This window comes from Parasteatoda tepidariorum, chromosome 10 (assembly GCF_043381705.1).
Source record: "Parasteatoda tepidariorum isolate YZ-2023 chromosome 10, CAS_Ptep_4.0, whole genome shotgun sequence".
NCBI classification, from domain to species: Eukaryota; Metazoa; Arthropoda; class Arachnida; order Araneae; family Theridiidae; genus Parasteatoda; species Parasteatoda tepidariorum.
This window is the reverse complement of record NC_092213.1, coordinates 77,244,608-77,262,135: the sequence shown is the minus strand read 5'-3', so window position 1 is coordinate 77,262,135 and position 17,528 is coordinate 77,244,608. Positions and strand designations below refer to the sequence as shown.

Below are 17,528 nucleotides of genomic sequence, written 5' to 3'. Positions count from 1 at the left end.
TATATCGTAGCAAAATTTGGACGATACTGTGATTTGATTTAAGAAATTTGAATTAAAGTTATTTTGATGATTATTATTTACATAAATTGTTAAAATGTATGCAGAATAAGATTTGAATTTGACTCAGATGAGATAGATGTATATAAAATTTCAATCCGTGACTATCAACACTGCCTGATTTATCCTTAAGCCTGAGAGGGCCAGGCTTGAGACCCCCACATTTCTTGGGGCCCCCTAATTGTTACAAATAATTCCTCTTTCTGTTTTTCATTAAGAATAGTCTATTAGAGTTATGAGTTTACATGAATTGAACCAAATATAAGCTCAAATTTACTAATATATCGTAATTTACTTGTATTACAAATAATTTAAAAACACGGTATAATTAAACAACATGTAAATTTAATTTAAAGTAACGACCTGGGAGACCTTGACAATTTTATGCATACGGCCCCCACTATGCATAAGCTTCCCAAAGACGATTATATAAAATGAACACTGAATTGTTTGATTTCATAGAAAGTAGCAATTAAATAAATTGGCATTTTTCATACTTATTTCAATTTGTAAAGTGTCGTGGGGAAAAATCAAGCTTATAAAAAATGCTTATATTTGCGTTACCACTAAAAAAAATAAAAGAAAAAAATGAGTTAATTACTTTTTGTTATCATTCAGTACTATTTAACTTAACACAATAATTAACTAATTTATGATTAGCAGATGGTATCACTGATATACACGTTGAATGCCCTCAAAACTAATTTACGATTAACAGATGGTATCACTGTTTAAGCTAAAAAAATACCTATCAATTCAATTTTGTTAAAAAAAAATAATAAGTTCATGAATTACGCAATCTGCTCTTATCCAAAAAATGTTCTCGTCCGCGGACGATTAAAAACTTTTTGAGAAATGTCGCCATGGTGAGACGCAAACTTTTCTTTCGCCAAAGTGAACGCCAAATGAGATGGAAGCAACCTCTTCTTCCTCCAGGTTGTAAAGTAGACAAAACTAAACTCGCCCGTAATCTAGTTGCAGTCGGAATAGAGGCGCCAGTTGATGCGGAGATATGTGCGATAAATGTCGGTATACGTGGTAAGGGATGGCAGCCATGATCATCGCGCGGTTGTCCCGTTGAGAAAACTGACCCCTCCCCCGCTATTAATGACCAACAGGATGGACATTAAATCATCAGAACTTCGATCTGTCATAATTTCTATGACACTTTTCTTCCTCTCATCTGTAAAATGTGAGTATTTACTCTTGTTTTTATACACTGTTTTTAATTATAAAAACGGATCCCCCAAATTGTGCATAAAATGTAAATAGTGGTATTAAAATGTTTGTTAAGTACCAAATTATATTAAAACGCGATGTCGAGTAAATTGAGAGAAAAGCGCTTTCGTTTTCGCGCTATACCTCGAGGTGTTAGTTTTTTGCTTTTCAACAAAAAATCAATAAATAATTTTTTAATTTCATGATTAAAATATGTATCCTTTATGGTTAATCAAAGACTAAGTGGTTTAAAAAATTTTTGAAGTTGCTGCAAACTAAGGAAAATAAACTGTGTATTCTAATTACCTGTTCGTAATCATTAACAGATTTGATAATATGAAATAAATATATGTAGTTGTAAAATCTCTTAATATTGAATATATAAGTGAAAGCAAATAAAATGAAGTCAGTCTTTTTTTTAAATTTTTACACATATAAACATATATCTTCTCGGCTATGAAGAAAACACGAGCTGCCTGCTAATTTTCTCGGAAGCGATAAATTACTGATGGTAAGAACATGACATTTCAATCTTTTTCTCTCTCCAAAAGATGTAAACTGATCGTGACTACTAACTTATATGCTTACTTATGAAAATTCAATGAAGTGTGTATACATAATAATTCTTATTAATAATAAGTAGTCTCACATTACTTACTATTTACAAAGGAAAGGTATAAATAAAATGCCTTTACTACCGTGTTTTAGTTCTTTTTTTAAAAAATTTCGTATCTCAGAAATTAATGTATATGTTTTCTTTTGTATGTAATATTTTTTTGTTCACTTGGACAGTAAAAGTTTAAAATAAGTAAAAATAAATGTTTGAGATGAGAAAAAAACATTACTAGAGAATAATAATCGCAGTGTAATGCAACATTATTTCTGGTGCAAAGCGATGTAGCTGGCAATACTGAAACTATAATCGTTTTAGTATCTAATAATATTACTTAAAATATTCGAGACAGTTTCTTTTCCGTTGTTCCTGAAACATTCTTAATTTAATTATGATAATTTTTATATATTAATGTTATATTATCAGTTCCAACGGCTTTTGCAAAATACTTTATAGAGTGGAAGACATTTAGTAATTAAAGCATTTAGAATTTCGATCATTTTGCTAAAATTTAAAAGACCTCACGAGGAAGCTAAAATTGAATGGTGTTTTATACGAATCTTTAAATCTTTTACATACAGTGGTGTGGAGAATAACATTAAATCAAATTAACAAAACAAAGAATCATACATTAAAACATAAACTGAGCTACCACTAAAAAGAAAAAGCGTAGAAAGTTGGCACCACTCTGTTTTAGTAGAAATGTTTAGCTTTATATTGATATATTTCTTTAGTCTAAGTTCAAATGTAATCAATATATATATCACTGTTATTTAGATTAAAAAAACAGGATATTTTTTAAAATGACATTATTATTTACTACTTAATTGAATTAAAAATATTAGATAAATATTCTTAAGGATTCTATTTTATATATAAACTGGTAGTATAATGTTTACTTTCTTTTTATATTTTAAATACATAAATTTAAAATGACTTAGACAACCAATGTGATGCAACAATTTATTTTTATACGTAACACAAAACTTCTTAAAAAACAACCTAATTTCAAGGGCATAACTACAGACGAAGAAATGTAGTGGACTCCGTAAATTCTTTTAGTTTAAGTCTAAATAACCTAATGTTATTATAATAGTTTGGTTGTCAACTGCCTTATTTTTTTAAAAAAAAATCATAGTTACTTTTACAACTTTATCTTACTTATCTTATTAATATATGATACCAAAGTATCATATTGACAAAATTCATTATTTTACTCCAAAATTGACACATTAATAGAATAATTAATTCCTACCACTTTTTTTTTTCTCAACCCATTATGCTTCGCAACCAACATTGCAATGGCTAAAATTGGTTCTGCAAAATAAGTGAGGAATATAACAATATATTCACGTTTTCTTTATGTGTATATTTATTATTATTTTTATTGTTAACAGCCACTTAAATTCTTTTTTAAAAAAGCATTGTATGCTCACCAAAAATAAACTTTATTTTTATATTATACTAGACATTAATGTTTCATCCCTGCGAAGTAAATGCTATGAATGAAACACTTCGCTAGAATTTTATTTATTTTGTTTAATTGTTTGTCTTAATTATATTGTTAATGTTTGTGGACACTGCAAAAAACTAGACTGGTAACTCTTTCTCTCACACCACAGAATATCCATTTTTCCTATTGATAGCTAATATAGTCGAACCTCGATTTAACGTACTTTTATTTAACGAATTTTCCTGTCCCGACAAAAAAGGTACTAAAATGCTCTCATTTAACGAATTTTTGGCTTTGGTTTAACGAACAACAACAATCACTGGAAAAAAAATTCGCACCCAAGTGCTTAATTATATGTATGTATCATGTAATAAGTTTTAAAAGCAAGTAGCATTAGAGAATTATCATTTTAAAGTTGATTTCCTAACGTTTAACTTATAATTTTCAAGCTCGTAGCAAACAATAATGACTTTTTTTCATTATCTGTGTATCTAGGGGTATTTTGCATTGATATTTTTATACCATACTACTCTTTACAAAAAATTGATATTCGATTTAACGAATTGCTTCGATTTAACGAACGGATTTGATGGTCCCAATCCATTCGTTAAATCGAGGTCCAACTGTATTGATACTTTCATAACATTTGAATCCACCCCCCTTACATATAAAAAATTTAAACAAATAAATGAAACATCAAACAAGTTTGCAGATTTTGAGTTCGAATAAAATTTAAAAAAAAAAAAANCAATATATTCACGTTTACTTTAAGTGTATATTTATTATTATTTTTATTGTTAACAACCACTTAAATTTTTTTTTAAAAAAAAAAGCATTGTATGTTTGCTAAACATAAACTTTATTTTTATTACCTTTATATTATAATAAACATTAAAGTTTTGACGCCGCAAAATAAATGCTTTGAATGAAACACTTTCGCTATCATTTTATTTATTCATTAATTTTGTTTAATTGTTTGTATTAATTATTTTTTATTAATGTTTGTGGACACTGTAAAAAACTAGATTGGTAACTCTTTCCCTCTTACTACAGAATACCACTCTTCCTATTGATAGCTAATATAGTCGAACCTCTATTCAACGTACTCTTATTTAACGAATTTTCCTATTTAACGAATATTTTTTTCTGTCCCGACAAAAAAGGTACTAAAATGCTCTCATTTAACGAATTTTTAGCTTTGGTTTAACGAACAACAGTCACTGAAAACTAAAACTGAATTTTTCGCACTTAAAATTTTGAATATTTCACGCCCTAATGCGTAAATATATGTATGTATGATGTATTACGTTTTAAAAGCAAGAAGCATTAAATAATTCCAAATTTGAAGTTGATTTCCTAGCGTATAACTTATAATTTTTGAGCTCGTAGTAAACAATAATAACTTTTTTTCTTATCTGTATATCTAGGGGTATTTTGCATTGATATTTTTATACCATACTCTGTACAAAAATTGCTCCGATTTAACGAACGGATTTGTCGAACCCAATCAATTCGTTAAATCGAGGTCAAACTGTATTAATATTTTAATAAAATTAGAATCTTGTAATGAAGAGTTATTGAGCTATAATGAAATTTAAAAAAAAAAAAAATATTCTGAAAATCTTAGCTTTAGTTCACAACCTAAAGAAAAAACTCTCCAATAACCTCAAATGATGGAGGCATGCTACTATTATTTATCAAAAATTACAAAACTTGAATTATTCATCATCTTTCTTAACTACGTAGTGATCAATAAATAGTGTAAGTAGTAGTAACTATTAACGATTAATAGGTAATATTTTTCTCGTATAGTTAGTTTGCTTCTTTTAAAATAAAGATAGAAATATAATTACTACAAGTAGATTATCTATAACAAAAATTGATGGTCCCGAATGTATGTATCCTTTACGAAGAGATGATTAAAACTCAGACGATGTCCGTAGAACGCTGTATTAAATAGTCATTTATAATGTTAATTTTTTAATGTTATTTTATTTATGTACTTTAACATTCTAAATCAATATCACAGTGTTTAGGGATAGAAAATAAAATGCATGTTCCATTTGTAAAACTCATATTAACTCATCTTACAAACTGTATTATTCGAAATGCAATTAATTTCTTCTCATAATATTGAAGCAAGTCCTGAAGAAAGCCCATCCCATTTCTTTATTCAACTTTCTCAAATAGTGGTGTGGGATGTTAATAAGACATTAAGAACATTAGGTGGTCTGTTTGAAAATCTACACCTCCTACTGTTTTTTTTCTTATTCTTTTTTTTTTTATTTAAAAAATGGCTATTTATGTGGGATACAGCATGTAAAAGGGTGCTCGTTCATCAAGGTTTCATTTTACCTTTCATCTAAATTGAGTCAGTGTATGGCTAGTTTCTGAAACGTTTATTGTGAGAATCAAGATTCATTGGTTTTGAGTTACTTGTTTTAACTCTCAGCAATTCTATAATTAAATATTCCAAGCGCGATATATCGCATTTGGAGTTGTTAACTATATATTCTCCCGCTGACATATATATAAAACCTACGATAGGTATTCGGCCTTCCTTATGTAAGTTTAAATATTTAAATGTAATGTTGTTGTTGAAGTATGCCATTAAGGCAGAGGGGTGCGATTGTTCTTGTTTTCCAGTGGAGCCATTTATGGCCAAGAATTCGACTTCTGACACACTCATACGTCACACCTGTTTATATTTAATGTAAAGTCAACAGAAGATATATTAAAACAAATTTGTTGAAACGGAATTCAAGCATGAATGAATTATTATTAATAATAATAACGATGTTGTATACACGAATAAAATCTTCCATAAAATCCGGAGTAGTTGAACGCAGGATTACTAGCCAAAATGCCATAAGTAGTAAATGATAAAATTCTAGTTTTTTCTTGCATAGTTTTTTAAGTTTACAATTGAAAGTAAATCCAAGAAGTTAATTACATTATGAAAATAATTTAAAATGTAAGTTAACAAAACAAAACAAAAAAAAAATATAACAAAACAAAAAAAATAACAAAAAAAAAATGAATTTAATTTCTACCACTTTCTACATTCTTAGTCGCCCGTGCCATCCCTGTGACAGGTATGCAGTCGTCAGGTTAGATACCATTCTAAAAATGACCATTCTTACCCATTTTAAAAATGACTTCGTAGTTAACAAATGATTTTATCTACCATAAAATTTTAATAATGTTGACAGTGTTAATAATTCCACACTTTCTACATTCTTAGTCGCCCGTTGCATCCCTGTGACAGGCATGCAGTCGTCAGGTTAGATATATATTCTTAACCATTTTAAAAATGACTTCGTAGTTAACAAGATGATTTTATCTACCATGAAATGTTAACAGTGTTAATAATAAGAATGCTAATGATAAGAACTGTGTTTTCAGGGGTCTAAAAATCTCATTGCGGTAGTAAATTTAAATTAAAGCCAATCAAAACTTATTTTTTTAAGATATCAAATTTAACATTCAGAGGTCTGATAGTACTGAATTTGTGTACATGTGTATTTTATCAGAAAAATCATATGGCAATAGGGCCTTTAGTAACCCTGATGAATATTTGTATTTGGTTTTGAAGTTTAGCACAGGTTTAAAGTTAAAATGGCAGGTAGTCGAATGTAATATTCAAATTAAGTATGTATTTGACGACTTTTTGTGGCTAAACATCAATCGGTTTTATAACTCTTGCAGGACCCCGGTGTCTAAAAAACGTTAGTTAATAATCATTACTTAAAAACATTTGCATACTCTCAATCATATGGCGTTCTTTCTAAATATTTTTTCTAGTGATAGTGAGCTGACGAAACACAGACATTTTTAAAACAAATAGAATTTTAATCAGAACTTTGGAGCAAAACGATTTGTCTGTCTGATCATCTTGGTATCAATTAACTGTATGTAGTGGTCGACAAAATTCTTCTGATATCAAACACAATACCTTTCCCAGGAAAATTAGTCTCTGAAACTACGGGAAATCCGTAGTAGTTGGAGGGTATGAATGTTTATTTTTGCCTCCACCCCTCAAGGCCCCTAGTGCTACACTTTGCAAACAGGGTAAGAGGGGCTTAAGCACACTATCAGCTAAATATTCCAAATCGATTCTCAAAATCAGTTTAATGAGCAAAGAAAAAAAAACGAAGACGGAGACAAAAAGAAAGAAAAATGTCTTAAAATCGTAAACTGTCTCGTCGAGATCTTTTTCGTCCATCTTCTTTGAGACGACAGTCTCCCGGGGGGGAAGGGGGATCGAACAAAAAAAAGGAGAATATAAGAAAAGCAAATAAGCGAAAGAGGCCTCTGACAGCTGGTCACAAAAGAAAAAACATCTATCCTCCAGGGCCTACTTTTATTTCTGCTTCTCACCCCCCCCCTCTTAACTCTCAACTTACCTGTTCAGTTGCCCCAACAGGTAAACCGAGTGGAGTGTTTGTGTGTGTTCTTAAATTTCGACACAGTCCCCTTTTTGCAGTTTGTACTTACCGTGGAATTCATCTTCCAACCGGATATTGAAGAGAATTTCTCCACTAATTAGGGGGCAGAATTAGAGAGGCCCTTGTAATAGAATCTTAAACTAGGGGCCCAGCTTTTGGCTTTATGCTTCTCTTCCATAAGTGCTCTTGTTTGGAAATTATTTATGCTTTTAGAATTTCCAACCTCTGAACTAATATCAATGTGATGGTATTCTTACCCTTCAACTTCTGCGAAATTTCCTTTATTGTAGAAATTTTTTATTGTGGGAGTAAACACACTATGGTATTAATATTTAAATGAAAAAAATTTAAATAATTTTGTCCACCAATACCAGAGATGCCAATTGCTCCGGATACGCCAATATAATTTAATAAGCGTTAAAAAAAAACTACTAAGATTTGTAAATATTTGGCTATAATTCAGAGATGCCAACTGCTCCGGACGCGCTATAATAAATTAAAAACGGTAACTAACTACCAACTAATATTTGCAAATATTTCAGAGATGCCAACTGCTCCGGACACGCCAAAATAATTAAAAAAACGGTAAATGACTACAAAAAAATTTTTTGCAAATAATTGACTATTTTTGCTTGCTTTTTTAAAGGTTTAGCATGACCGAAGTGTTAAAAAATGGTGAATTATATAACCCTATGAATGATTTAGAAATAGTGGTAGATAAAAATCTACTAAATTGAATTTAGTAAACTAAGAATCACAATTGATAAACTACCACTTTAAAATATATATTTGTTGTCCGGAGCAAGTTGGCATCTCTGATATTTGACTAATTATGCTTACTTTTTGAACGGTTTCGCAAAACTAAACAGTGGCGAATTTTATAAGCCTTTGAATTAGTTAGAAATAGTGGTGGATAAAAACCTAACAAATTGAATTTTTTAAACCAAGAATCACACATTAATAAACTACCTCTCAAAAATACTTATTTGCTGTCGGGAGCAAGCTGGTATCACTGTTGACTTTGCGTACTTTTGAAAAGGTTTATCATTACTTATATAAAAGAGGGGTGAATTATATAAACCTTCGAATTATTTAAAAGTAATGGTGGAGAAAAACCTAATAAATCAATTGATTAAACCAAGAATCATACATTAAGAAACTACCACTCGAAAATATTCATCCACAGTTTGGAGCAAGTTGGCACCTATGCAGTTTTAATTAATAAGTTGAATATATACTTTACTAATGAATGAGTTGAATATATACTATACTACTACAAAACGTTGAATATATACAAACTATCATTTAGTAAAAATATGTCTAATAAAAGTTTTATTAAAATCGTATTAGTTTTAAAAGTTTCTCAATTAATTCACTGCCACTTAAGAATTTAACCCAAAACGTCATGAAAATATTAATCTTTATTTTTTAAGTCGAGGTCTGATGAATTTGACTTCTTCAAATTTCGCCACAAATTGCGTAACGTAATTTTCTCTTCAAATACATTAAGATTATGTAAATTTCCTCAAATTATATCGTATTCAACGTTGAAACTTAAACATAGCGAATTCGTCGCAACCTTCATAAGGTGTTAAATTAAACGGAATTTAACATCTTCAAATTTTACCACAAATTGTAAAATGTAATTTTCTTTACAAATATATTAAAATGATTTTAAATTTCCTCAACTTTTATCGCATTCAACGTTTGCAACTGAAACAGAGCGAATTCGTTGCAACCTTAATAAGGTGTTAAATTAAATCCAGCTGCATTTCCGTTTAACTTGATTCATAATATTATGACATTAAGCTTTAAGTTACATTCACACTACAATCTGCAGCGGTCGGCCAAAAAGAAATTGAATTGGTCGTTACCTCGTCATTTAAAAAATGCAGAGAATTGTACGATTCAGCAACTACCTAAATAAATTTTATCCAGTATATATCAGATTGCTGTTTATGTATTTGAGTTACCTAGTTATTCTGATGATCAGGAATGTTTTTACATAATTCGAGCGTTCCTCACAATTCGAATGCTCAGCATGATTATCAGGAATATCAATTACGACAAGAGTAGTTTTTAGTTTCAACTACAGAATTAAATGAAAGCTTTTAAAAATTACGGGCGAATGTACGATTTTTTACAAAATGTACGATTTTTTTTTTCTTTTCTATTTTCTGCTACTACTTATGTTATAGATTTTCAGTTTAGTTTTAAAAATTAGTATTATCTAAGTCTAAGTTCGTGTTTGCAATTCATTTTAAAAATTTTAGTTTGATATTAATTTGTAATATAGTAAAAAAAGTAGTTTAATGGCACATTTATTAGTGCTATTATTAGTTTATTAAAACTAAAAAAAAAAAAAAAAACAAATTCTGAAAAGTTATTGAGCATTTTATAAATGGTTACGTTCTTAATTAGATCTGCAAGTATTTATTCCATATATAATTGCTTAGCAAATGATGCGAATCATTATCTTAGAGTTGTATATTGAAATATACTTCTCCTAATACGTGTTATCGTATTTTATTGCATACGATGCAAATCATTGTCTTAGAGTTGTATATTCAAATACACTTTTCCAAATACGTATTTGTGTATTTTATTGCATATGATGCAATTCATTGTCTTGTAGTTGTATATTGAAATACACTTCTCCAAATACGTGTTTGTGCATTTTACTGCAAATAAATGCTTAGCAAATGATACAAATCACTGTCTTATAGTTGTATATTGAAATACACTTTTCCAAATACGTGTATGTGCATTTTACTGCAAATAAATGCTTAGCAAATGATACAAATCACTGTCTTATAGTTGTATATTGAAATACACTTCTCCAAATACGTGTTTGTGCATTTTACTGAAAATAAATGCTTAGCAAATGATGCAAATCACTGTCTTACAGTTGTACATTGAAATACACTTCTCCAAATACGTGTTCAGGTATTTTATTGCTATGGAACAACTCAATTGTAAGCAAACAAACATAATCGTCATGTAAGTAACTGTACCCAATATATGTTTTTCATTCTCTACAAGAGCTCTTGAAAAAAAAAGGGGGGGGGGGCGTTTCGTATTTCTTTTCTTCAGCTACAATACAGCGATTTGCCACTATGCCCCCTTTTCAGGGATAAAATCTTTTATTCGGATTTCAAAGCTGCGTTGATTTTACTGGCCAACCCTTCCAATATTCGGGGGATCACACGTCAAGAAACCCCCTTGTCTCCCAAAAAGAATTTATCGATGGCCATTTCGTAGAAGGAAAAAAAAAAACCTGAACACTGATTTTTTTTTTTCTTCTTCCATAAGTTGCTAGGAAAGTCGGGATTTGGTTGAAAGTCTACCAACTGAGACACCTTTTAAGAGATACCAATCAGTTAAGTCGCCAACCGAAGATTGGCGACAGATATAGATAAGTTTGTGACAGACTTTGCTTCTAAATCCCTCAACAATCTTCTTTTAGTCGGTCTGTCTTTGTCTGTAATCCCTAAATCGCAACCCCCCCGTATTTCGTATAGGTGACCCCCAGAAAACTGGGAAGTTGATTTTGTTTTTTAGGATCTTGAGACAAAATTGAATTTATCATAACTTATCTATTTTAAAAGATATATATTTTTTAAATTACCAAGCACGTAATTTTTAGAGTTCTAAAAATTTTTACGAAATATTAATAAATAATAAGGAAAAATAGTTTGTAAGTTTCTGTTCGATATTTGCAAAAACTCAGCGATTGGTAAATCAATTGTTATCTGTTTTTCAAAATAAATAAACAAATAAATAAAAATGAATAATAAATAAATAAAATGAATCATTTACAAAAATCATGAGAGTTAATCGTTTTGAGCAAGAGATGAAATGTTATTGTTTATTGTTGACAAATTATGAAATTTATTATGAAAGTCAATATGTAAAATAGAATCAATAAAGAAGGACATCAAGAGTGAGTTACTCTGATTTCTTGAAGGGTTCAATTCGTGAAATTGTGCGTTTGAATTGTGTCAAGAAATATTTTTAGTATACTAACAAATAAATTCATTTCAATGTTTTGTTCCCGTGATTTATTATTGTTAATTTTCTTTTTTTAATTAAGCTTTTGACTTTTTTCAAAAGCAACCCTTCATTGTTTTTATTTTTTGTGAGAAGTTCAGCTCAATTCTTTGTTGTAATGCAAACTTCTTCTTCTTTTTTTTTTTTTTGAAAAAAATTAACACATTACTTCGCTTGTTTTTATGCGAAAATTCCACACAATATTTCGTTGAATGGTAACCCTTGTTATTAATTTCATGTTATTATAAGGAAGTAGGCATATTTTTGTTAAAAAACAAACCGTGATTTTTTTTTTGTTGAAAAATTATCTTTGTTTTTTTTATGAGAAAATTCAACACAATATTTTGTTGAAAGGCAACCCTTGTTTATTATTCATTTATTAGTATAAGAAATTTAGCACATTTTTAGCTCAGAAACAAGCCATATTTTTTTATTATTTATATTTTAAAAAAAAAATATTTAACACAACTTTGTTGAAAAATAATTAACTTGTTTTTTTTTATGAGAAAATTCAACACAATACTTTTTCGAAAAGGCAACCCTTGTTAATTATTTATTTATTATTATTTTTTAAGGCATTATTATTTTTAAGGAATACTTTGTTCAAAAACAGATCGTAATTTTTCCTTTTCCCCCCCACCATATTTCTCCGTTCAAAAACGCATCGTAATTTTTCTCTCTCTTTTAATTCTGTTAAATACTTTCTTGAAATGCAATCATTTTTTTTTTCTCTAAGAAATTCAGCTTAGTACTTTTTATTCAAAAGCATTCATTTCTTTTCTTGACCAAACAACACAACGTTTTCGCAACTACCTACCATTCATTACAGAAGAGAATTTAACGAATGGATACAAGATGTGTTCTAGAATTTTCTCTTAGTAGGTGAGATACATCCCTTCTTTTGAAACTCGATCTTTTTCCAGGATGGGTACCCTCTTAAGATAATAGTTCTGTTTATGAAAAAAAAAAAAAATTCCTCTTTGCAACATACCTTCATGCGAAGATGAAGAAGTTATTTTTTTGCAGAAGCCCAAAAAGTCCTCCATAATTACAGACGTCTGCAAAGAATTTCATCTTTCTCCGAAGGAACCTAATAATGACGACGTGAGTTTTTCTTGGGGGATTCCTGTTAGGCCTCCCTCTCCTTCGACTGTTTGTGAGGGATCGACTCCAAAATTCAATTTTTCAGAGCAATTTATTTGTTTTTTTATTCTGCGTTGTTGGGTGGAAAGCATAAAGAAAACAAGAGCACGCGATTTTTGTTTGCTTTTTGGATTTAGCGTAACAAAATATTTTTCCTTGTCAACGTATCTACCAATTTTTTTTTTGCCACCCGCAGAGAATTTATAAGTTCACTTTCACTATTTGTTCGTAAAGAAAATTAGCAAACAATTTTTTCTTGTCGAATTTTAATTCAACCCATTAGTTTTTTTTTCTTTTTAGAATAGTTTCTAGTGGAAAAAGATCTATTAACCCTTTGCACTCCGAGTATTTTTAAAAGCTGTTTAATCTAATATCAGCACTATAGCATTCAAAATACACAATATCATACCTGCCAACTTTTACGCATTTGGCGTAAAGTTTTAATTCGATATTTAAAGTGGTAGCAAAATGTATGCTTTCTATTTATTCCTAACTTTTATAAACTTAATCTTTTTAACCACCACTATTTTTTAAAAAATTAAGCAAATATATTAATTTGTTCCATATTATGCCATTTTATAACACGGCATTTGTTTCTGCCTAAAATTTTAAATTAAATTCCATTTTACTATAAAATTCCTTTTACAAAATAGTCCTCAGAAGGATTAAAAGTTGGCAGGTGTGCAANCACTCCGAGTATTTTTAAAAGCTGTTTAATCTAATATCAGCACTATAGCATTTAAAATACACAATGCAATATACTATTGTAACACAATTTTAAATTTCTTAAAATAATGTGATTACTAATCATTAAGATATAAAATGTCTTAATTTTAAAGGGATGACTGTTCAATGTGCCTCCGTGGGGACATCGTAGTGCAGAGGGTTAATAACTTAAGTAATTATTCATTAAATAAATTCTGTATAACATATCAGATTTCAACCTTTGCTGTCCTGTCTTGTAAATTTGACCTCTTCAGATCCATTAGAATACTTAACCAAATGCATGGACCAAATACAGGGTACCCATAAGCCGGAAAAAATTAAAGAAAGGTGTCGAACTTTTCTCAAAACTGCTTAAAATTCATGAAATTAACTACCAATTATTTTTATAAAAACAGTTTCGGAATTTTCATACCAACAAATTCCAGGCCGTACTTGATGCGTGCTATATCAGGTCTGAAGACAAGAGGTTAATATTAGGTCCATTGGAAAGTTCTGATCGCGAAAGTACACACCTCCTTTTACAGTTATGCAAAAGGATCTTTTGCAAAAGGAGAAAGTGGTAGTACATTTACCCTTTAACTCAAAGGTATTTTTCAGCTTAACGAGACACAGAATATTTGGTGCAAAGAAGCATGTGCATACATGTTCAAACCTTGTAAAAGAGAATATCCCACAAAATTAAGCGGTATATTTGATATATGCATTTCAGGGTAAATGCCTTACCATTTTGTTTTAAAAAGACACCTTTTACATCCTTGTATGATGGTTTTTTTTCGGACAGAATTTTTGGTAGACCTAATATTAAATTGAATTAGGACTAACGTTCCCATAAACTTTGATTGAAAAAAAAAAGAAGAAAAAAACTAGCAAATTTTTATTTTGTATTCTTGAAAATTATGGAAAATCCATCACAATGAATTGATTGTGTAAATATCTTTAGTTACGTATGAAATTAAGTTAATGGAAAGTTTTAAATTATAGCCAACGGTAGAAAATATAAAATTAGTGCGAGAATTAATTATTTTAGCGCAACCATAGCGCATAGGTATGATGAATATCAAATTATCGAGTTGAACTTAGGGAAGATTATTACACCCAGCAAGCAGTGCTCTCCTTAATTTCGTTAGTTGAAGTGCTGCTAGTTATCGGCCAATCATGCCCCTTACAGGTTCTACCGGATTCAAGTCAAGTGAGAATGCTGGCCATTCCATACGGTTGATATCCTCAAATTGAAGACATTCGTTAATGACGATTTCCCGATAAGGGCGGACTTTGTCATCCATAAACACAAATTCTGTGACCATGGCGCCTCTAAACAAACGTACACGTCGTTCTAGAATTACGATGGCCTATCCTGGTTCTGATTTGAACATGCAGATATATGTTCTGGAACCCAGTATAATTGTACCCCAAACTAGCAATCATCCTGCACCACCGTAACTGTGTCGTTCAATGATGTTGTCTTGGTGGATAACGGGTACCTGACGTTCTCCATATTAAAAGTCCGACGTAAACCAGGCTGTAAGCTAAACCTATAGTTTGTCTAATGTAAGAACTCCCTAGCCATTCGTCTGGACCCGTGGCTGTGACTATGGTAACGAGGTTTAACTATTTTATGTAGGGGTGTGGGGTTGTTGTTCAGGACAGATTTTGTCAGGAGTAGGCGAGAGAAAGGGAATCTTTTTCTTCGATCAATTGTGTTAGCCCTAGAGTGAAGAGAAAAAACCCTCCCTGAAATGCGCTATGCTTGTTTCCATAGCAATAGACGGTCTTAGACTTTGTGGTGGGGAGTTCTTACTGTAGACAAACTATAGACTAGTCGGAAAACATCACACAAGCCTACTGTGACAATGCCCACATAGCATGTTAATCTGTGGCGACTGTGAGCTGTTATGAGAGCAACACATTTAAAAGACCTTACTGCATAAAGTTCAATATTTCAACATTAATATTATTTCAACAATTGATATTACTTCAATAATTAATATCATTTTAACAACTAAGATAATTACGATTGTAATTTTCTCAGTGAAATAACATTTAGCGAAATCCAGTGTAATAACGCTTGCTCTTTTATTAAACAAATGCCATAAAGATCTAACAATATACCAATTTTCGACTGTATTTGTAATAGTTTATCATTGCCTACATTAATTTCAATAAAAAGATAATTATAAATGTAGTTTTCATTGTAAAACGGCATTATTTAGTAAAATCTTGAATAATAACAATTGCTCTATTATCAAACGGATGCGATAATGATCTAACAATAAATCAAGTTTGAATTAAACGATACACTTGTTAGAAGCAAAATTATCTCGCGAAAAACAATAGTATGTTGATTCATGTTATAAAACACGTTAAGACAAATAAAATCTCATTTTGGCGCGAAAGCATAAGTTCTAACACGATTGTTGTCGACAAAATTTGAAGATCAGTGATTGTGCAAGAGGTATCGGAAATTGTTGAATTCGAACATAATCGTTTGCTTATCTTATAAGGTCCATATGATAATGATTCTTAAGAAGTCATTGCAAACTTCTTGAGAAGATAAAACATTCGTTATCAATATCGATGATAGAATCTCTTAGAATAAGACGAACAAGCTTTATAAATCGAGAAAATAAAGACTAATTTTTATTATGTTTTTGACGATTCTATTTTTGTGATGCCGATGATGTGTACTCCTCGAGTGTTTGCAAATAATTTGTTTTTGATGTCTATTTAGTTCATCATTTTGCGATAAGACATATTTACGAGCCATATTTTGTCCTTTCAAATCGCTGTTATTGTGATTTATTGAATACGTTGTTATTATTTATGAATGCTTTATGAGCCCGCTGTTACTGAGAGAGTTTTAAAAGTGCATTATTAGCTCTTGATCAAACGCCAAGCTCTTTTCCATAATAAAATAACTGCAGAAGTACGAAATATTTATTTCTAATTTTTTTTTACGAGAAACTATTTTTGTCTACCACTTTTTTTTTTTTGAATAGTGAAGTAACTATTTTTGTCTACCACTTCTTTTTTTTGAATAATGAAGTAGCTACTTGCAACTAGCACATTTTATTAAATACAGCATTTCAGGAACTCTCTGTAACTTTACTTTTATGAATACCGAAGTATCTATCTGTTACTACCAATTCATTGTCTTGAACACAGAAGTAACTATTTTTGTCTACCACTTCTTTTTCTTGAATAGTGAAGTAACTATTTGTAACTACCACTTTTTCTTGAATACAGCATTTTAGGAACTCTCTGTAACTCTACTTTTTTTGAATAATGAAGTAACTATCTGTTACTACCAATTCTTTTTCTTGAACACTTTTTTTAAATACAGCATTTTAGGAACTCTCAGTAACTCTACTTTTTATGAATACCGAAGTATCTATCTGTTACTACCAATTCATTTTCTTGAACACAGAAGTAACTATTTTTGTCTACCACTTCTTTTTCTTGAATAGTGAAGTAACTATTTGTAACTACCACTTTTTTTTGAATGCAGCATTTTAGGAACTCTCTGTAACTCTACTTTTTTTGAATACCGAAGTAACTATCTGTTACTACCAATTCTTTTTCTTGAACACTTTTTCTTGAATACAGCATTTTAGGAACTCTCAGTAACTCTACTTTTTTTGAATACCGAAGTAACTATCTGTTACTACCAATTCTTTTTCTTGAACACTTTTTCTTGAATACAGCATTTTAGAAACTCTCTGTAACTCTACTTTTTTTGAATACCGAAGTAACTATTTGTTTCTACCAATTATTTTTCTTGAGCAGAGAAGTAACTATCAGTGTGTACCACTTCTTCCTCTTG

At 30.1% G+C, this 17,528-nt stretch overlaps 1 protein-coding gene across 1 annotated transcript in view; it reads left to right on the top strand.

Annotated features, from left to right (window-relative positions):
- Positions 1-1,038: 1,038 nt before the first annotated feature.
- LOC107443591 (BMP and activin membrane-bound inhibitor homolog) overlaps positions 1,039-17,528 on the top strand; it is a gene marked incomplete at its 5' end in the record, with an annotated part of 38,397 nt that continues 21,907 nt past the window's right edge. The window contains 1 exon segment of the mRNA XM_016057509.3: positions 1,039-1,249. Coding sequence (XP_015912995.1) covers positions 1,081-1,249 — 169 coding nt within the window.